The sequence below is a fragment of the Clupea harengus genome, chromosome 15, assembly GCF_900700415.2.
Source record: "Clupea harengus chromosome 15, Ch_v2.0.2, whole genome shotgun sequence".
In the NCBI taxonomy this organism is placed as follows: Eukaryota; Metazoa; Chordata; class Actinopteri; order Clupeiformes; family Clupeidae; genus Clupea; species Clupea harengus.
In genome coordinates, this window is record NC_045166.1 from 25,399,467 (window position 1) to 25,422,053 (window position 22,587).

The 22,587-nt window shown below is 43.4% G+C and overlaps 2 protein-coding genes across 5 annotated transcripts in view; one reads left to right on the plus strand and one right to left on the minus strand.

Annotated features, from left to right (window-relative positions):
* Positions 1–236: 236 nt before the first annotated feature.
* On the minus strand, positions 237–6,403 carry lft1 (lefty1). Of its 2 annotated transcripts, XM_031581520.1 has the most exons (5): positions 6,397–6,403; positions 1,702–1,985; positions 1,298–1,541; positions 948–1,187; positions 237–836 (listed from the first exon to the last, which is right to left on the minus strand). In XM_031581520.1, the coding sequence occupies exons 2-5, from the start codon at positions 1,967–1,969 to the stop codon at positions 518–520; spliced, it is 1,071 nt and encodes a 356-aa protein (XP_031437380.1). In that variant the 5' UTR covers positions 1,970–1,985; positions 6,397–6,403; the 3' UTR covers positions 237–517. The 2 variants fall into 2 exon arrangements, with proteins under 2 accessions (XP_031437380.1, XP_012676431.2); XM_012820977.3 differs by lacking the exon at positions 6,397–6,403 and having other exon boundaries at positions 1,702–2,597.
* The window catches only part of cdc42bpab (CDC42 binding protein kinase alpha (DMPK-like) b), a 70,382-nt gene continuing 48,927 nt past the window's right edge, over positions 1,133–22,587 (plus strand). For 2 of the 3 annotated variants that reach the window (XM_031581514.2, XM_031581517.2), the window contains exons 1-2: positions 1,135–1,190; positions 5,730–6,745. In XM_031581514.2, the coding sequence (XP_031437374.1) occupies positions 6,568–6,745 (178 nt within the window). In that variant the 5' untranslated portion in view covers positions 1,135–1,190; positions 5,730–6,567. Of the gene's footprint in view, positions 1,191–5,729; positions 6,746–22,587 lie in introns of all 3 variants that reach the window. The other variant, XM_031581513.2, reaches the window with a different exon arrangement.

Genomic DNA, 22,587 nt, shown 5'->3' on the forward strand with positions numbered 1-22,587 from the left:
CTTGCCAGACGAGGTTACGTTAATTTATTTCACCACCCAGGCTGAGGTTCCCCGCAGTGTTGTGTTAAACTTTATTTGCTCAGCTAAAGTGCACACAGGAGCTACATAAGCAGTAAGTTCAGCGGCCAAGTGAGAACCCCCGCCAGTTACAAATTAAGTATTAGAAATAATTAGCATTAAACGCACCGTACTCACGTGTCCCTCTTCTTTGGGGAAGGAAAAACAAATACACTGCGTTTCAAAATGAAAAATAATTTATTTTCAAACATAGTGAAATATGTCTCAAACTCATACTATTTACAGGTCAAAAATATAATCTGATATTTTCTTGTGGCCTCATGGGCTTTTACGAAGGAATCCCACTGACACTTATCTTGTTTGGTTATTTACAATTTCACATCAAAGTGCTTAAAGGATAAAGTAGTCCGCTGTATAGCGGGTTTTGTCCACTACCTGCTGCGTTTTCTCATCGAAGTACTTTAGGTTTGGTTTGCAGTTCAAAGGCAACGTAACGCGTTCATACAACAGAAATATTGTCCATTGTGCACCCACATTTCTCCACGATCATGTTGGGGAACTCCGCCACCTCTATCTCGGTGTAGTCCCCCTTTTTGACGAGGTACATCATGGGCAACGGTGCGCTCTCAACCACTGTGCATTTTCGTTCTCCGTAACCATAGTTACGTTTGGGCTGCTTGCACCCTCCCGTGCACCTGAACGCCTCATATCCCGCTGGTTCGATGATCCAGTACTGGGTCCATGTAAGGGCACGGAAGTCGATGAAGTACTTCTCACGGCAACATGTATCTTTGTTGGTTTCGCAGTCGCCACTTGACCTGGAGAAGAGGAGATGCACGTTTACATTTGTGATACTAAAACTAAATAGCGCAGCAAAGTAAAACTTTCAAACAGTGTCAGAGGTAGGCTACATTTAAACTAGTTCTTACCCAAATTCGTCAAGGTTGAGGGTATAAAGAACCAGCTCCGGTCTCCCCATGGCGTTTTCACTCGGGTCCTGGGTGGTAAAATGGACACCCTTTGCCATCTCCGCTGCGTAGCTGCCAGGTCTCTCGCCCTCGATCCACACCTCCAGGTGCATGGGCTTCTTCTGCTGTGTTTTCGACCAATAGTGGACAGCCTGAGTCACATCAAAGCTGATCCAGCCAGTCTCATGGATGGGGATCAACCTGGTGAGATAATTAAAATGATTAATTGCATGCATTTCAAAACCGTGGGCGCGTAACGCCCAATACGCAAATGACGCACGTCTATAGTCAATAATCGTCTGCGCTCTTACCTTGAATCCACAACTGATGTTCTGTTCGATCCGTTTTCCACGACATCCACCCAATAGATGCTGACCCTGGCGTTGTTCACTGGTCGATGGTTCTTTTTTTCTTTCATAGAATGCTTTCGCTGGGCTATCTTGTACAGTTTGAGTTCAGCCATGGTCACCTCGCTATTCGCTGGTATCCTTGCATTCATGTCAAAGACTATTCGCTGACGACTGGCATCAGAGTATATGAACTCACCAGAGATATCTGTTAACGTGGGGGAAAAAGCAAAATCTTAGTCCATGTACAATGCACCGCCAATAATGCACTTTATATATTTTAGTAATATGATCACTGTGGTAATTAAGATATACCATTTTAACAGATATTATAATTGCAATATGATGTTTTGTAAATGAGTTCTTACCTGCATTTCCAGGGATGCCTCTCAATATTCCGGCAAGGCTGGGCAGAGCGCGACGCCGTCTCTTGTTGTGCAGTTTTAGCATGGATAGGTACTTATTTTTGATGTGTGCCGGGATGACAAGGTTCTCCAGGTCCCGCTTGTGGATTCTGGGTACCTCACCTAGTCCCAGTTTTTGCAGCATCGCCTCCTTCATGTCTTCCTGACTGAAACCCTCCACAATGACCAAAAGCGCAACGCAGAGAGCGCAAAACACGGGGAGAGAAGCCATCACTTTCCCAGAGTCGCTGAACAAAGTTGTTCCTTGTAGTATCCGATTCTGACAGTGTGCTCTCGCCACACATTCAGCCCGTGCTTATATGCACGCGACGCCCCGGTCGTTCACACGTTGGCGGGGGGGGAGGTGACCGACACCAGAGTGTATGGGGGATCATGAAAGCCTTGTCTCATGAGTACATTAAGCCGAGTACTACCCAAAGAATGATTATCATTTCGCAGTTATTTTTCATGACAATAAATAAACTTTACATAATGTCAGAGGATTTACAATATTGATTGGTGAAAGAGGTTGTGGATATATATTTTTTCTTCATAATTTTCCCAAAGACACAGTGCCTTTTTTATAAGGAAAAACGTAATTAACCATTTAAATGAAGGTACATTTTTACAGACAATGCATTAACATATATGAATATAACATTTCCTCTGTGACCAGGGAGTAAGAGGTCAACAGTTTGCTTGAAGGTGAAAATGGTTAAAACTCACAATTAATTATACAGTTTATTGAAATGGCAGTGATGCCTTTAATACCATCTGAAATGCCTCTGCTCTTTGCATGCATAATATTCTGCAATAGAATATACATTCAGATATTTATGCATCTAATCAAAGGCAGTATAACCCCAAATCCACTACTTTCTGTTTTTGTTATTGTTTTTAACTAACTTTACTATCAATTTGATTTTATGTATAGAATATTTATGATTTTAAGGGGAGTTGCAAAGTGTTATTCTCTATATATAGACTTTTGCAATAATGTTCCATTTCTGCGGGAAGGCCACATTTGGGCAAGTGGTTCCAGACACCCGCTGCCCTCCCGTACCAGTGGCCTCACCCTCCCGTCTAGCTTGCATATGTGTGTAACACCCTTGTCCCCACTGTGTACATTCCCCTGGATGCTGTAAATCTGGCCCTGTCTGGCACAAGTCTGTCAGACAGACTGGACATTTCTGTGAGGGGCCATATGATCCTATAGTCTCACAGCCATTTTGTTGATCACCCAATTCTGCACCCATCAAGCTTGGGATAATGTGGGGAGGGGAGGGGGTTACACGTGTTTGTGTGTTTGTGTGAATGACGATTTTTGGAGCGAGAGGACTGTCGGGTGGATGGAGGGACGCAGGGATTAAATGTTTATTCCAATTCAACCTCCCATTGTGTCCCCCCTCCACAGATTAAAATTATTAGCCAAACAGACAGTTAATCCAGGGACTAGGGATGGGGATGTGGATTGGGCAGGCTCTTCACAGGGTAGTGATTATCTGATGCCATTGCAGGATTTGCTGTCCCTTGTTTGGTCACACAAACATAAGAAGAGGGACTCTTGGCACTAAGGGGTCACTGTCTGAGTTTGTGTATTGGGCCTCTATTTGCCTTGAGATGTCAGACAGACCAAAGAAGCACACAGGAAGGGCAAAGGACTAATGGCCAACTGGGTAGGAACTCAAGACAGGGGAAGTATATGAACCAGGTGCAGAACTGTATTATAATTTACAAAGTTTTACAACAAAGTCATCAATAACACATAACACATTTTTTTTCCCTCAACAGGTGAAAATGCTCAGAGGTTAGCACATAATATGACAGTAACACATTTGAACAAAGCATCAATTTCATGTACCTACAGATCAGTTCTATCTCTTTGAAGATGAAAAATGATTGACACCACTGCCTTTCCGATTTGTGAAACACAAGCATAGCATTGACCACCCTAAAAGATACACAGTGCTGTTTAGGCTCATTGGACCTCCTTTGTGCTCATAACATAATATAATATAATTTGAGTATCTGTGCTTTATGTAGGCATGAAATCATTTCTTGATGTAGTTTTACCCAAAAGGAAAACTGACCCTTTCATAATACTTTATCAAGTCAATTGTACTGAACTCAATAAAGTGTTTTCCTTGTTCTAGTCTGTACTGCACAATACACATACAGCTTTATATCTACCTACATCAGTGCATTAGAACCATGAATCATTGTGAGGTATGCGTCAGTCTTCTCCCCTTCCCATGCCAATTAGATGCCCCTTTGGTGAAAACATGGCAACTTGAATCAAAGGATAGGGAGATCCTGCAATCAACAACACACGTGTTAATTAGCACCTCACAATAACATTAGAAAGACTGTATTAAAATGTACACTACTTCTTCCCCAGAGTAAAAAAAAAACCGATTCGTGCACGGTAAGCAATAACAAATAATAGACACCAGGAATTGACCAAATTTGGATAACCGATTAATCCGTTAAAAAACGTATGAAATATGACTCGTGTTGCTGCAAGTAGTAGCCATGTAACTGCCGCAGGCCCTCTAAACTTACATGTTACCATGTGAAGGTAACATTTCTGGGGTGGCGCACTGACACCAATTTGCGGCTTGCCGAGTGGAGGCTACCGTCTGCGCATCAATTATTAATCGTCATGTCAACTTCCTGCTGAAACTCACTTTATCCCAACATCAAATATTTGAAGACATGAAAGACGCGATTAGCACCTTATTAGCCTTGGTGTGGCAATTGTCAGATTGGAAGTAGGCTTGGGGTGTAATCACTTGGAGAGGGGAGGGGTGAGGACGATAGGCTATATGTGAATGCAGTTGCTGCGGCTGACGCGTTGCGGCTTTGATGCCACTACACAACTTCAGATGATGATAGCTAACTTTCAATTAGCCTCATGAAACAAAATTAAATAAACAATGTCAACTGGACAGATGTCTACTCTCACTGGTAGCTGACGTTTTCTATAGGTGAGCATACGATGTGGTAGACAGAAATGATCAGTCATTAATATGTGTCCAAATTTTAGAGAAAGGTGTAGTAGCTTGCTCGTCTAATGCAGGTTACTCATATAGCTATTGATAAAATGTTATCAGACTCAAACACCAAGCCATGGCTTAGCATAGGCTCAAATAGTAATCGTAGTAGTTTAAAGATTATTTTAAAAGGAAAAGTTGCGATTCAAGGAAACCCAACAGCATACCTCAAAAACATTAGACATCCTACACGATGTATTAAGTGTAGATGTACGTTAGAGGGCGCCAGGGTTCAACTTTCTTATCTAGATGGACATCACTAGTTAAAAAGAGAAAATGCAGAAAATAGGCCTCAGCAAACATACTGGCAAGCAATGGCTGTATAGACTCTCTATATATAGTCGAAACTGGCAACACATAACATGGCCAATTCAGTGATATTCTTTCATTAGCAGGAGCCCAAAACCAAAAGTTTTGTCATTATACATATAGACGCAGTTAATAACAAATACAATCTTTTGAAAATACAGACCAAAATGTTTACATTAAAATAGTCTTGGAAAACGTCTATGTACGATAACACCGCCTATGGATTATTTAAGAAGATATTATCTTTATATTAACAGATTATAAAATATAATTAATTAAGCCTCTCAAATGCTGAGCAATCCAGTCTTTCAGTCTGTTAATGTCAGTCTATGGCACGAGGTGTCAGTGTTAGACAGCCAGGTAAGCTCTATTAGTCTAGGTACCGTAGACATGTCATTTAAGACACTTTATAATCAAAAATTGGGTGCTGATAGAAACTCGTATTTTTATTTGATTTCTGAACAGTGTCTCACTCCCACCCTCACACATAGATTATGTGTCATAAGGAAGCGATGTCGGTCACATTCCTCAATGAACGGTTCCCGATCAACGACCACAGTTTCCATTCACACATTGCCAGTCCCCCCACCACTCCCCTCGCCCAAAACCGTATTCCTCCTCTCCCCGCAGCAGATGCTGTGACGGCGGTGTGTGACGGCCGCCATGATGAGCTTGGATTTAGCCTGCAGCACCAAGCTGGAGCTGAGACGCAAGCCACCGACCGGGGGAGGCTGGGAAAGGCTGCGCTCTGGGTTGGAATGAGCCACAGTATTTTTTTCTCTTTAGTGAGCCCCGGACGACGAGTCAACAATATTCGACGCTGTGTACTGTAAACCATGAAGATATTCTCCACTGTCTACCATTTTCAACTGAGAACGGGGTCGACGGATGATTTGTGAAGAATGGAATTTAGAGGAAGAAACTAGCTGGGCTAAGCCTTTCGCCCTCTGTAGTCTTCACAGAGGAGGGGCACTGGGGCTTTGTAGCATTGCAGATCCTGAATTGATGCATTTTTTGGTTACTGCATAATGGATAACCGCATATATCAGCAAATCGGAGGATTTCTTTAAATGCTTGGTAACAGGTATTAGTTTCCTTTGGAGGATATCTGTAGGAGAGGGACTGAAATACTAAAGGAAATACTACCAGCAACTCAGTTACGTCAAAATCTGCCGGCCAGGGCAGGGTCGGCAATTGGGAAGTCTCTCTTATGTCTCTTGGGAGTGTAGATTAGGGGAAATGAAGAGATATGGTTTGCCTCACACACATTCTGCGTCTTCTGTCGATACATTTAGACGAAGAGCGTCATGATTGACTTCCTTTAGCTCGACATCGCCGCTTCTCCTTGGAACTTTTTTAAGGTGAGGTAGGCTGCTGTGCCTCTCGCCAGTGCGGTTTTAGCGTAAAACAGGCTATAGGCCGTATATATTTAAATAATTCACTCCTTGGCCAACTTAGAACAATAATCATGTCGGGAGAAGTCCGTTTGAAGAAACTGGAGAAACTGATTTTGGATGGCCCAGTTCAGTCCAATGGCCAGTGCCTCAGCGTGGAAACATTACTGGATATACTCATCTGTCTCTTTGATGAATGCCACAACTCGCCTCTTAGACGAGAGAAAAATATTTTGGAGTTTCTGGATTGGGGTAAGATATCGTTTTAAACCTTACTCGTGTGTTGTTATTGTAGGCTCAAAAATACTGATGTGTTGTAGGGTCAGAGTTCCATAACCCTGCTCCCTCAGTGGGGTTATCGGGCTGCATGGGTTCTCAGAATCATTGGTTCTGTTCTTGGGTCAATGGTTGGGTCTTGAGCTGGATAATGTTTTGGTATGCGGAAACACTATCGTGAGGCAACATAGTTGCGAATACACCTGTACCATACGTCTACCAGTCAGTCCACAGCAATATTTTGTATCTTAAAGAGGGGTAAAAACTGCGACCCTCCTCAAACGACTGCAAATCATGTGATTGTGCAAAAGAAAGCAAGAAAGAAAAAAAACAACAGTAAAGGTGACATCATTGCCCGACTGGTTTGTGCATGAATGTGGAATGCAACAGACTCACCTTTTTCAGGCCTTCGGCTGTCGCTCTGACAGGCAAGGTGGAGGCTGTGCTGCACTCTGCCAAGAATGACTTCATTTTGACATTTCCCGTGTTGACACGGGGGCACTAGGAAAGAGTGTTCATAATAATGATCCTGTACACTGCCCCCAGACCCTCAGTGTAATCCCATCGGACACACTTTATGTTTTTCATGTGTTACATTGTCCACTTTTGTTTGTTTTCTCAAAATCATACAAAATATGGCTATTGACCTACAAATGCACATATTGAGTAGATTAGACTCTAATTCAGGTGGACATGTACATCATGACCATGAAACCTGATTCTGGATTCTAGTTACCTGTACCTGTTTCATACTTGTAACTGGAGCGGACAAGTGCCTGGTAGACATTTAGAGGTTTTGCTTTTCATTGTTTGTTCTATATGACCTAATTTTGGTTGGCTTGAAATGGGAAACCAGCACATAACCTGCAGCCATCAGGCACCCAGGAACAAGTGATGAACACGTAGGGAACAGCTAAAGAGCATGTAGACCTGCCTCACCCAGCTCATACTTCTGACAGAATCAGCAAAGCCGCAAAATACTTTTCTTTGGCAGGTAAGTTCCATATGGAAACTACAGTGCTTGTGTTGCTGGGTTCATGTTTAGACTTGGGCTAGTTAGAGGATCACCTGCAACTTTAGAAGCAGTTCACCAGTACAAGTTCATTATAATGACTTGTGCAGAAATTGATGAAATCAGCTACAACTAGCAAACCAGCTGTAAGCAAGTCATTTTGTGTCAGTGAAAGTACTCCAGGAACATCTAAGCCTCTTCTGTCCAAGTCTGCGTTTTATTACTTTTGAGAGCTATGGGTTTGAGGATATGTGATTTATATGTAAATGTCAGGATGTGGTTAAGTGCTGATTCCGGGGTTAAGGGTCAGGGTTTCAGGAACGTTTAGGGGGTCGGACTCGCTGGGGAGTTAGGCCCACACCAGGTGCTTCTCGGGAGGACAGAGACAGCAGAGAGGAGGGAGTACTGCTGGAAATGTCCAGGCCTCTGTGGAGGACAGGGGTCAGGACATCCTTGAAAACAAACTGTGTGTGTGTGTGTGTGTGTGTGTGATTGTACATGCGTGTTTAAGCCTGTTTTTGTCTGTATGTATGTGCATGCTGGCTTACCTTGTGGTTCTGTGTAGGTGCTTTCTCTCTCTCTCTCTCTCTCTCTCTCTTTGAGTGTGTGTGTGTGTGTGTGTGTCTGTTTGAACAATCCATTTCCTGTAGGGGGGCTCAGGAGGGCAGTGACAGGAAGTATCCGAGCTGGCGACCTATGATGTCATACTGGGGAATGGACCTCTTATTGTGTTTGCTCTCTTTGTACAGCGAGCCATAGAAAGGCCAGCCATGGCATGGCCCATTCATTCATTCAGTCAGTCAGTCAGTCAGTCAGTCAGTCAGTCAGTCAGTCAGTCAGTCAGTCAGTCAGTCAGTCAGTCAGTCAGTCAGTCAGTCAGTCACTCACTCACTCACTCACTCACTCACTCACTCACTCACTCACTCACTCACTCACTCACTCACTCACTCACTCACTCACTCACTCACTCACTCACTCACTCACTCACTCACTCATTCATCTTCTTGTGAACTCAATCATGTTTTCATTTACTCCCTCACGTGTGCTCACACATGCCCTTTCAGTTGGCCTTGGATGGAGCAGTTATGGGGGTTGTGCCCCACAGCGCCGATAACATCTAATGGGGTTCCCTACGCTAGGGCTTAAGGGGTTTATGAAGCTCGGACTCGATCGCTCTGTTTTCGTTTGGCACCATATTTTATGTTGGTTCATGCCTCACATTCCCAGGTGATGTGAAAGACCCTGCTGTTTGTGCAGCGGAATCTGAGGCAGATAAATCCCACTTTTATGGACCTTGGGAAGCCCACATGAGTGAGTGGCTCTGGTCTGCATCACAGACATTCCCCAGTGGGCTCTCAGTCTGGCTGTTAGGACTCTCCCAGCACCCAGGAGTTGGGAATAGGCGCTGACTGTCCGCAATGTTTAATCCTGTAGTGCTGGATGGTCCTTCCAAGAGCGCATCCTCAAAGTTCTTGTCTCATGACACGGCCCAAACCAGCTCCTGACACTGGCCTTAAGCCTGGTTTAGTTGCAGTCCTGGTTCGTTGCTAGTGTAGTGACTCTCCACCGATTAGGGAGTATTTGTGCATATTAGTCAATTGTCACTTGAGTGCAGTTTACAGTTAATGACATATTTGCCTTAGTGTTGTGCATTTGAGCCCCATATTCACAGGTGAACAACATCAATGTGGATGTTTAAACTTTGTATCAATAAGAGTGAAGGTTAGCAGAAGATCACATTTCTTTAGAGGAGCTGGGAACCAAGTCTGTGTCGGCTGACTTTGAATGTGCACTTCACATGTCAGAAAGCCACGCTATCAACTGGCTGGGAAGGAGAGTCACATGGGCTCAGCATGGTCACTAATAAGCAGCTCTAATGTGTAAAATGTCCCGGAAGAGTGGAAGAACGAGTGGAATGCTCCAGTCAGAATGAACCAAGCCATTCACAAGTCCTCAATTGTTTTTTTTGCCAGCTTTAGTTTGACCAATAACCAAGTGCTGTGGTATAATGTATTTTTGTTTTCCATCAGTCACTATTTCACCTCTGAAAGGGTGAAATCATGTTTTTACTGCCTTGGCTTCAGACAGGAGCTGAGCCACTGCCAGCTGGCTGAGAAGCTTCTGCCTTCTCATCACTCTGAGGCTGTCTGGTGAAAACAAGCTGATGGAGCCTACTTTGCTAGCTAGATGTATTCTAGAATGGTGGGAGGGTCGCATAATGGCTGAAAATCCAGAATTCCTTGTATTTCATAGAATACTTTGGGGATTGTAAACCGTGCAAGTGTAGGTTGTTTGGTTGGTGTGGGTTTTAGCACAAAATAATTATCAACCTGTTGTCTCTCAGGTTAGCCTAAGTTTGAGAAACTGTTGGTGCCTCCTGGTCTTAGCCATAGGCATTTTTGGACCGGAGGAACTTTTCCATAGTTCTTACAATTGTTGGAGGAAGTGGCCCTTTTTTGTGTGCCCGCACTGCAGGAACTGAGGACGAGGGACTTTTTAAACTGCTTTGAGGGACTTTTTTAGCTCCTACTTCAGGGTAGGTACTCTCCCAGCACAAGAAGAACCATGAGTGATGTAGTGTATGATGATTGGTCCAGACATAAGGGACGTCAGTACACCAACTGTCAGCTGGCTTACATCACTTCAGCATTCCTACTGGCGGTGAAAAAAGCCCTTGAGGGTATGGAGTTTTTGGGGGAGCTCCCCAGTAGGGAGTTCCATGAGTCCCTGGAACTTTCATCCAAAAGCACCTCATGATGCAGTATAGGTCCGTATTGAAATTTCGCTTTGAATAAACTAGTTTGACAGATGACCACTACAAACACTTTGAAATTATTCAATAAAAGGCCAAGTGCAGGATGCAGGATACTGCATTCAGTTCCGTGTCATCAGAGGATATGTCATCTAGTGACTTCTTGGCAAGGAAGGTCCTTTGGTCATAGCACGGTCATATGACAGAGAACTAGCACTAGCACCCTTATATATTCTTTTTGTGTCTTTCCCCTCACCAAGGCCTGTAAAACATAGACACAAAAACACAATATTCATGCCATCTGAAATGCATATCTTAAAGGTAGGGTAGGCACCATTGGAGAAACCAGCAAGAGTAAGAAAGATTTTGATAGACACACTAACGCGCACTGCCCTGACTACTGCTGGAGGATATGCCCACGAAAGAGAGCATTGGGGAGAGGAGTTGTTGAAGTTGTTGCTAACCGTATCCAACTAACTCATGTTTCATTCACATATCTCATTTTCACAACTACGAAAACACACAAATATGCTACATAACCATATTTATAAAACGTCCCGTTCAAGGCCAATATAGACTAACATAAAGACTCTCAAATTACACTTGCTCACAACAACAGTGCAGGCACCAGCATACCTGTCAAGTCTCACGTTTTGTCTCATGTTTCACGTATGTCACGGGTAACTTCACAGGTATGGGCACCAACGAACATATACACAGATAGACTACATACAAGGTACATGTAAACATATCTACATAGTCTAGTAGCTTACACCTACAGCATAGCGAATGTTGTTGGGCTAATACATAAGAAAGCTACAGAAGTAGCTAGCTATGTTGGCTTCATAGTTCAGGAAAAGAACAAATTCACCCTAAAAGAAAACAAACTAGGTAATTATCTGTCCGACAGAAATACAGGTGGTGTCACTCTTCAGGCCCTTAAACTCCCTCAGTCGTTGCCATTAGTACCCCCTGACCTGTTGGGCCTGAGTTGGGTTGAAGACCTAATTTATAGCTCGTTATGCTAACTGCCACACCACCAACTACAAACCAACCCCTGCCTAGCTTCCTGTTCCTGTGGTAGGCGCTGTTACTGAACTGTTAAGCTTGGCTTCTGGACCCCGTATCTCCTTTGCCGCCTGCAGACTTCTGTGGTTCATAGGAAGAGGCTGTGTATTATTATTATTATTATTATTATTATTATTATTATATATAGCTAGCTCACTAGCTTTAGCAATATGGTTGCCTAGTCTTGTGGAAAACTCCAATCATGCGCAATGAGTACATAGGCAAAGTGCGTGCAGGTAGCTAGTCAGGCATGTAGGCCATCCAAAATTAAAAAAAAAAATATCATCTGTAGCAATTGCAGAGCTGTAAAAAGACTGTCCAATGATTCAATTTGGACTGACTGAAATAATTGGACTGGCTTTTTACAGATACAAATATAGATTTGTTGTATTTCAAGAAATATAACAAAGTGCTTCAAAAATATATTGCCTTACCCTAGCTTTAACAGCTGTCTATTTGTCTCTCACCACTTTGTTCATACTGTCATCGTTAGCTGTGTTTACCCAATGGTCTGTGGAGCAGTGTGATCTTGCATCGGCATATCATCTGTAGCCTCAGCGACACCATGTGCTTTTGTGGCACTCTTGACTTGCTGTAGCTAGAGCATCACTGCATTCTGCTGTGCCCTGTGCTGCACTGGTGTGTGTGTGTGTGTGTGTGTGTGTGTGTGTGTGTGTCTGTGTGTGTATGTAGGGGAGAAAGTGCTGATTCAGGCCTGCTGCCGCTCAGAGCTGGCCTCTGGAATTTAGAGGAGAGGTGCCGTGCAAGCAGGTCCCTGCAGCAGATGTTGATTCATCCTGGTTGATTCTTTGTCCTCTCTTTTTTTTTTTTTTTTTTTGTCTCTCCACTCATCTTTTTTAAATGTCATTTCTGTTACTTCCTTTGTTTCTCTCTGTGGAGAAAAACACGTGGCTGACGGTGGCAGGCCAGAAGCATAGGGCATATGTGTAGTGTTCTGCTGATTGGCTACAACAAAAGCGATCATTTCAACAGCTGTGTACTGGTCAAGATTTGATGAGAGGGATGAGAGGGTGACGATTATTTTTCTGTCTGTCTGTCTGTGTGTGTGTGTGTGTGTGTGTGTGTGTGTGTGTGTGTGTGTGTGTGTGTGTGTGTGTGTGTGTGTGTGTGTGTGTGTGTGTGTGTGTGTGTGTGTGTGTGTGTGTGTGTGTGTGTGTGTGTTTTGTCTAGTATGTCATACATTTGTAACTCTAACAGGATTGCTTTTTGATGCTTACAAAAGATTAAATGAATCCAGCTAAGCCTTTTGAAGTTTTTGTTTGCTGGGGGTAAAACCCCAAGTTGTTTCCGAAGCAACATTTAGGTAATGATGGGTCATGTTCATGGTTCATACAAACTATTGAATACCAGGGTAATGGATGCATTTTCTATGGACGATATGCATTAATGAATGTTTACATGCTCTGTAGTGTATTAGTGTTTTGATCTCTGCATTCGTTCCATCACAGAACTACTTTGTGGCCACATATTTGGCTTTGAGGTATGCTCTGAAGAAATGGTGTCACTCGAGTGGTTTGGAGTTCCTCCTCCTGTAACTGAAGTGTGTCTGTGGTTCCTGCTGTCGTGTCGATGTGATCCTTGGACTCGGAGGACTCGGGAAGCTGAGGCTGGAGCTGTCGCTGAGGGGGGTGCAGTGAGTTACCTTTCCCGACGCAGGAATCGGGAAATCCTGTTCACTTGTCACTTGGGTTGTCTGCCAGGGACATCTCTGCTGTTGCTATATTTAAGGTTACAGCTCATCTCAGGCTGGATGTGAGAGGCAGGGTTGAGGCCGCTTCAGGTTTCCGAGTTTCATGGCCTACCAGTCCTGTTCAGGTTGAAGCTGCTATTTATTTGCCTTCATGAACGTGTGTGTGTGTGTGTGTGTGTGTGATGTAGTTCAGATGATGCCAGGCTGTGTGATTTCCTCATTAGATCCCTATCCATGGAATTACTGCGTTTAAATACTCCTGCCCGGGCTTCTCAACCAGTCCTGCTCCCTCTTACCAGAGTGTGGATTTAAGAGTGGTTTCACACCCATCTAACTGTGGTGCCAGTCATAACCTCTATAAATACCTCTGTAAATATAATTAGTGTTTTCTCAGAGCTTGTTCCACCCTTAAGTGGTCAAATATTCACCTCTTGGCTTTCATGTTACCATGCAGGGGGCACTGGGCATGGCTCCTAACCTGCACTGCCACCGTGGATACTCAGTGGTGAAGCTGACGAGAACGGTGTGGGGTTTTGGAATAATAATATGCACTAATGTGTCTTAAAGTTGCCCTAGAGAGAGGCCAATTCAGGAAATGATCCATTAATACATAAAATAAAATACGATACAGAGAGTATGCCCCAAGTGAACTCCAGAACAGCTGATAGGACAAGCATTGCTGTTGTAGTGTGTGTGTGTGTGTGTGTGTGTGTGTGTGTGTGTGTGTGTGTGTGTGTGTGTGTGTGTGTGTGGGGCCCACTCTTACAAACACATATGTGTTTACTGGCAAGGAACCCAAGCAGTACACTCTATTCTAACTAGTATGCCCCATGCACTTGGTATGGCCCATTGGTGGCCACATTTAAACCATCCAATATCACCCACTGTATGAAATAAAAACTCAACATATGCACATTGAAATGTCCACACACAGATGCACTTACAGACCCTCGTTCTACCATCAGTTGAGAAGGGTCTTATTGAAACCAGAGGGGTTCTTTGCCAACCTCATGCAATTTATTGTTGTGTGATTTCTTAAACATGAAAGTTACAGTGTTTATATACATACACTATGTAAAAAAGGTCCTTTGTTTTTAGTTGATCGTTATGGAAGCCTTCATGGATATTTTTTAACATACATGGGGGTGACTTATTGCTGTCCTATCCATCAGTGTCGGAGCTGGGCTTGGCCTCTCCTCATGAATAATGACACTGTGTGCTTCCCCTGCTCTGGAGTGCTGTGAGGGAGGGCTGTGGCTCCACCAGTGGGGGGTGGGGAGGCATGTTATTTAAGGTGGAGGGTAAAGACATAGAGCTCAACAGGAATTATTCATTTTGTCATTATCCAGTGTGTGTGTGTATTGGCTAAAACATGTCTACCATGCAGCCTCTGCTTTTGTCAGAAGGCTTTATCATACAGCATACAAGTGAGTATAGTATCACTTAAATGTCCAATGATTCAAAATTGTATCACCTTATAGTAATTGCATTACTTCTAAGATGAATAGTAGTGTATTTGCTCGTATGTAGAAATAAAAAAACGGCAAGATTAAACTTTGCTAAAGAACATGAACAGAAGTTTTGGTCAGATGAGATCAAGATAAAATTGTTCGGCTCTGATGGGGTCCAGCATATTTGGCGTGAACCTGGCCAGGACTACCACAGTTACAGTTACAGTTAAGTGAAGGCCTAGTCCTGACAGTGAAGCCTGAAGGTGGGAGTGTGATATGGGGCTGTATAAGTGCAAAAAGGGTTGGGGAGATGACATTTATATTGATAGATGTCACCATGAATGCCTGTGGATGTACCAAAATACTGGCTGACAAGATGACTCCCAGTCTCCAGAAGCTTGGCAGAAGAGAAATATTCCAACATGATAACGATCCAAAATTACGCAGGAGTTTCTAAAGAACTATGACCTGGCCAAGTATGTCGCCTGACTTGAATCCAATAGAACACCTTTGGGGTATTTTAAAAGACAAAGGTAGAGAAACACAACCCCTCCAACAGCCGAAAGAAATGTCTCTAAAAAAAAATCTGTGCAACACTGGTATCCTGCATATAGTAAATCTAAACTTTTTTTTTTTTTTTTTTTACATCAGAGCAGATACCCTACTCTTCAATTTAAAGGGAAAGCTAAGGATATTTTTAGGGTCCACATTTTTACTAGGGACAAAAACAATCTTTTGAGTTAGAACGCTTTAACCGGCAACAGCAAAATGGCTTTACAATGTATTCCTATGGGGCAGGCATCCGTGTCAAAGTAAACCGTTTCCCCCGCCACTGACAGGCTCATAGTGTAATTATAAATGTCTGACTACATGGAAAGGATCCCTACAGAGATAGACTTGTGTCTGTTTACCTCAGAAAAAGGACCTGTGTCTGTTTACCTCAATAACTGTAAAGAAACCTGTTTTCTACAGAAACTAAAACCTTTTTTCTACAGTTTCTAGAGTTTTCTTTTTCATTTTTCTTCAGTTATACTGGACCGATTTTGATCGTGATTGTCTGTACATCAACAATTAGACCTAAAAAGTAGGGGAAAACAGCCCAGGTTAAAAAAAAAAATACCAGGTTCCCTTTAAAAATAATGCCATTACTATAAGGTGATACCATTCTGAATCATTTGACATTTAGGGGGCATTGCCCAGGGGTGTACTCACTTCTATTGTATGTTAAAGATATCAGGATTTGGAAATCTTCTTCTGGCAACACACCTCTGATTTTTTTTAAATTGGTATAACCCTCTCACCACCTCCACTGAATGAACCATGGTTTATCTCTCAAACCACACCCCCTTAGCCCTCTCCTCTTCTGTGTCATCTGTCATCTGTATGTTTTGCAATATCTCCCTTTGAAATGTAATCCTGTTCTGAGCCCTTGTGTGTATTTATCAAGGAGCCTGTTGGAACATGTCTCGCTATAATGCATATTTTTTTCTGGATGGTTATGGTTGCAGGTCCTGGCCTTGACACCTTCCCCTCAGAACGTTATAATTAGTAGCTTGTCTCCTGCCTAAGGAATTGGTTGTGGCCTAGAAAGTGTCTATACTGTAGAACGTGTGTGTGTGTGTGTGTGTGTGTGTGTGTGTGTGTGTGTGTGTGTGTTTGTGCACAGAGCTTTTTTTGGTTCTCATCATCTATTCCCGTTCCTGAAAGTGGTGATTTTGTGGTTTCTGCAGAATTTCTGCCACCAGTGTCAGATGCACTCACATTATTCCTCCCTCACTCACAGAGGCCACGTGAAAAAAGGGTGAAAAAAAAGACTTAATGTGATGAAGGAAATATACATGCATCTGTTTTGAGCTCGAAACAGTGCTCAGGCGTCAAGCTTTAGGAATTGAGTTATTGGCTTGAGTGGTGCAGTGTGTATTTTGCCCCTAAAGGCCGAGACAGACTGTTCTAGCTAATCAACCGCCATCCTCCTTCAAAGAGCTGCCTTTTCATGTCACTGCTACACTGAGTGGGTGACCTCAAGGACGCCCCTCAACCTAAATACTTCCCCAAAGTTCAAAGGTAACCACTCCAACCCTGCTTTTGCTGTGGGCAAAGAAAGAGAGAGAGAGATGAAAAAGGCACATATTTGTGTGTCAGTCTTCATTGGCTTCTGGTATCACTCAGAGGTGGGTGAACCATACTGTGGCTAGAGGTCGTCCTCCTGAATGTGAACGGTCATGGCGGCTGGTCATCCGGTTGTAAGAAGTGCTAGTGTGTGGGGTGGCGGTGGACCCAGAGGTGAGTGAGAACAGACGAGGTGTTCAGGTACCTCCGTGGTCTTCCTGTCAACCTCAACACTGACGTGTCAGACACAGAGAAAGAGCTAGGGCGTGCATTCAGTCATCCATCTCCCAGAGAAGGAGGGAGGCCAGGGTTTTCTTACAGGAATGACACGTCTTGCCACTGGGTATAGATCAGGCAGATTACATCAAAATGAGAAGTGGATGGATAATCTGTTGAACAAGATGGCACCTTTTTCCTAGGTGACAGGTGGGATTAGGAAAGCATGCTATTTATGGTAAAGGGTCTTTCTTAGTGTTCCTTACTTACCATGTCAAGCAGCCATATTCATGCTCAACAAATTAAAAGTCCTTCCAGTGTATATTTTAAGTATAACTCTTAGATGTGTTTTTTGTGAGCCACCCATTATATTTATTCCACTTTTTTTATGCAAGAAACTAGACACTCCCCCACAGCAGGACTTGTAGGTGCCTGACATGGGAACCCTTGTGCTTCAGGAGGACCCTGACACTCCTTCTGTTCTCTCATTTGAAACGCAAACCCTTCTGTTAACTGTAAAACCAGCAGGTAGGCACAGCTGTTAGCATCACTCAAGCCCTATAGTCAGCCAGAGATCTCTGATACCTCAGTCTGTGGCACAGTCCTTTTGGTGGGAAGAGTGAGCTCTAGTAATGATGAATAATGGTCCTGACTTAAAACTATGATCCCATTGCTGAAACCAATGATTTATACAAAGGGATGGGAAGTAACCAGTTAGATTGCGAAATAAATGGTATTGTAATAAAAAAAAATTGTCTATCAATCAAATAAGTAACATTACTTTGATAAGGCAAGTAAAATAGTTACATAACTTACATTTTAACAGGGAAACTAGAAATCTGTCACCTTTACATTTCAGTTTATTCATGTATGTAATAATTTGTCAGTTAATGTCCGGGTAATGCTTGGCTTACACCACAGCAATTTAACACATTGATCTGCTCTCATGCTCTCCTGAATCCTGCCTACAAAAAATAGGATGAGGATGAGTTGGGAGATGAAGAGGAGGATTTGATGAATAATGTTGCAACCTTAGTTTGCCTGTGACAGTTTGCCAAAGAATGAGATGCGGCTTCAGGCTGTGCAGCTACTAGGCAATCTGTTTAATCCAAATCCTTGTCAGCATCACGGTTTGTTTAGAGTTTATGGCACTATGCAGAGTTAGACCATTCTGGACAACAAAACTTTTAGAGGCTTTAAAAACTTAAGTTAATTCCGCGAGCTTTTCTGCAACTCTTTCCGTTAACACCATGTGTCCTTGCAGAATGGCTGCCAAGATGTTACTTCGTCGTATGTAAGTGCTTTAGCAGTTTGGGGAAGAGCTCCCTTGCTGTTGTCATACAATGGGAGAGTCAAATTCTCAGTGAATTAACACATACTAGTATGACACCACCCTTCTTGGAAGCCAAAGACTCGGGTTTGTTGTTATACTGCATTAACTGGATGAATTTGCAATTCACTCCGAGCAGTAAAACTCTCTGTTATGCCTGTACTGGATGGAATCATGTTTTCAAACACAGTGATAGATAGCTATCAACATCAGTGTCTATGGAGTGGAAATGTGCTCTCAGAGAACATTTGTGAGTGACATACCCTCCTTCCTGCAGCGTGCACTGGCAGTTTGCTAGGTGCATTTTTAACATAGCTGTCTGGCGTTTTAAAGAGTGTGCCGGAACCTATGGTATCTGTTTTCAAACAGCCTTCGAGCCTTTGAGTGAGGAACACCATTCTTCTGTCTTTTTTTTTTTTTTTTTGGTAGAAACTTGGCCCAGTCTCTGTGTTTGCATACTTGTAGAATGAGCTTTTGCACAGTAGTCTCGGGACTGCCCCCTGATCTTGTCCCATTGTTTGTCCAACCCTCTTTGTTCTCTCCTTTCTGGTTGGCCTCAAGATTTTCTTTTTTTGCAAATATCCTGTTTGTGTGTTTTTACAATGGTGAAGCCAACAGAATTCTGTTTCTGAACCATGAACCCACCATCCCCTCTCTGGTTGCATGTGTGTGTGTGTGTGTGTGTGTGTGTGTGCGCACTTGTGCGCGTCTCTGTGTATGTTTGCTCTGTGGGTGTGTGTTCATATGCGATTTGGGGGGGGGGGGGGGGGGGGGGGTTAGGCCAGTTGCTGGTGGGTCCCATATTGCTGGGGGAATTTGGGTGCCACTGGTGTGTATTGTAGCGTCAAACACAATTTAACGCTCTGTTGCAAGTTTATGCTGCATGTAAGCGATTCCCAAGCATTTCTGTATGTTAGTACTTATGAATGATTTAAAGCCTTCGCTCACACTTATGCATGCATGCAACACCCATGGCAGAATACATGGAACTTGGCCTCCTACTGCCGTTTCTTGAGGGATACCCAGTTTGCTTTATTCATTTCCGTCTGTCTGATACTTTCCCGCTCTTTTCAGCACCCTTTAACTCAACAACATATCTGTATCAGGGGAGTGAGGCTTTTAAGGGATAGTCCCAAAAGTCAGCACAGAATTGAATCCAGTCAGTTTGACAGGGTAGTGTCATAAACTACTTGCTGTTAAAACCTTGGGGAGGCACTTTGAGTTGTTGAGGCAGTTTACTCTGCACCTTCAAGTAGTCAGTGCTCTCGGCTGTTAGAGTGACGATAATGTGCACTTTGACCCTGACAGAGCACTAGCTCGGGCAACTTGTGGAATTCACTCAATTGGTTCCTGAATTAGGATACAAGTGTCATTAGGTCTTTTCCCACCAGTGTGTCAAGCAGAGGCCACCCTCAAGTCTGAAGGTGCTTGGTTTGGATCTGTAATGTTCCAAGAACAGGTCATCGTTAGGTCTCGGATCTGTAGTAGTGTAGGGAACGGATCTCTTCGACCGGAACTGTGGTATTCCGGGGACAGGCCAGTCGTAGGTCGACGGATCTGTAGTCTTCCAGGAAAAGGGCATCCTCAGGTCTCTGAGCTCTGAGGGTCTGGGAATCTGCTCCAGGAGGCGGCATTTTTGTGTCGTTAGCTCACCGCGGCTGTAAATAATCCCTCTTATGGCTTCCAGATGTCCTCACCGATGGGGCTGTGACTGTGGGAGAGCGTGTGCACACACTCACATAACTCAGACCCTGGCTTTTCACACACACATACGTACACTCCTCTCACACAGACGGGTACTTAAGCATGAACTCTCCCACACACATGCAGCGAAGCTGAAAAATGTACTCACACATACATGTAGTTCTCTATGTGTTTGTATTACACACACACACACACACACACACACACACACACACACACAAATACACAAATACACAAATACAACATTTTGCAAAGGTGTATGAATCTCTGTGCCTGTGCAGTTTGGCAAATGCATGGATGAATTTTACGCATGAGTTATCAACAGCTCTGACACACACCACATACACAAACTAACATGAACATACACACACATGCACACACACACACACACATGCACACACACACACACATACACACACTCACACACACAAACACACACAAACACACTCAAACACACTCAAACCCATCAAGCTGGAGGGTGAGGCTGTGGTTTTTTTCCAGTCACATTGTGAGTGTTTGTGCACGTGCTTAGTGCATTAGCAACTTATGAAACTACCGGGGTATGTCAGTAGTCATCAAATCATCAGTGCATTTCACATTGCCATTTAATTTCCCCGCCACGAAGTTGAGAACCCCATGAACACTTTTTTTCAGAAGGACGGCCTTTGAGATCGTTCTCTACCACACTTGTGTTGTGGTGACTGTTGCTATGTTGTGCTGTATGTTTATGTCGGTGTATGAGGTAAAGGTGTGCACCTCAGTGGCTCCATTGTGTGACTGCGTGTGTACACAGGAGCAGGACAGGCCTTTCATGTCCTTTTAAGACAGATTCTCCCCAATCAGGTGCTTGGAGTGTGCTGCAGTCTGTCAGTGCTGGTTAGATATGGTCACTCAAATAAACATGGGAAGTAGTGGTGGCTAAAATAACTCTGATTGATCTCAGCTGCCAAATTTATTTTGCCTCAAACATTCGCAAGCATTCACCTTCCCTCCACCCTTCAAACGAATGCAGCTGATGTTATGCAGGGAAGGTATTGTCTGTTTTTGTGCAGACTTTCAGAGGCTTTACAGTGTGACTGCGCTACTGGAAATGACTTTTGGTTATTTTTTTTCACAAGTTACCCTTAACTCAGTTAATTTAAGCCCACAGCTCCAGTCCTCATAAGACTGTATGACAAAGCTAATATTCCACACATGCTTGCTGTGTTGGACCTGTTGGACCTCTGTTGCGTCGTTGGTCGCTTGGTATCTTTTAGCCAAAGCAGGCTCTGCTGTTCCTGCTAAGTGTGTGTAATTGCTATAGTTAGCGTTAGGCAGTGCATTTGCCGCTTCAGCTACAACCAGCTTGGCTGTTGTGAAGAAGCTGACTCACACTACGGCACACTGACACACAAGCTAACTACATCTGGCTTTGCATGTAGACATGAAAGCCACTTTACTGCCTCTGTATAGTTAGCACCAGCTGCTAATGTCTATCTGTCAAGCAGCCATTTTAAATCATGCTTCTGGTGGGCATAATAAGTAGAAAGCGCCCTAGGTACCAATCTCAAATTAAGTTAGGAAATGACTGTTCCCCATCAGACAAAAGCAAGCACAACACACAAACCACACAACATAAACAGGCCGCATGATTTGGAATATGTTATGTTCCATATTATGTGTGGGTGTGTGTGTGTGTGTGTGCATCTGTGTGTGAATGTGCGTGCATATGCAGTCTCACTCTGCCAGTAGCCTAACCATGAGCATTTTGGCTCTAGGCATATTCATCTGTCCAAAAACAACTTGTCACGATCATTCACGTCGAGGAGACTTACTGGTCAGTGACAGATGGGTACTGGCAGTTGCACCCTGTGGCAACCTTTACACAATCAGTTTTAGAAAACTTTTTCTTTAAAAATAATTACTATAAGCAGATTTGGTTTAGAACTAATAAAACTACATACCTAAAAGGAAAAGCATGCGAAAAACTTCCAAATACCACCAACAGCCCAGTTGGCACTGATAGAGCATGCTAACATGCTAACATGCTAACTGGTCTTTTGGCATTGTTGTGCAGTTCTTACAGCTTTTGTTACATTTTTGCGGTGTGTTCCAACCCGAACCGCAGATTTATATAGTGCATAGCCAGATGAAGTAGGAATGACAGGTGTGTTTATCTGTCTTTCACACGACCATGTTCCATGAAAATGTATTTGAAGATGACGCCAAAAGTAGCTACTCATAAAAAACATATTTCAGAAAGTTTAAAATTGTTGTATGGTGTTGCTTTAAAGAGGCACTACTGAGGCATTGTTTGCCTGAAACTAGCAAGCTAACTAGCTAACCAACAGACGTATCTTGCAGACACCAACAACTGCCCACTCGGCATTAATAAAGGGTAAATAACTGGTGAACTACTTGGAGACATTGTGATGTAAAAGCTGTTCTTTCATCTCCTTGGGTTTTCCGACCTGGAGCACTAAACT

Excerpts from the sequence above, each read along its gene's own strand:
- lft1 (XM_031581520.1), bottom strand. The coding sequence starts at position 1,969 with ATGGCTTCTCTCCCCGTGTTTTGCGCTCTCTGCGTTGCGCTTTTGGTC. Across the intron at positions 1,542-1,701 it reads AGGCATCCCTGGAAATGCAG|ATATCTCTGGTGAGTTCATA; the intron begins GTAAGAACTCAT and ends CCACGTTAACAG. Across the intron at positions 837-947 it reads CTCAACCTTGACGAATTTGG|GTCAAGTGGCGACTGCGAAA; the intron begins GTAAGAACTAGT and ends CCTCTTCTCCAG.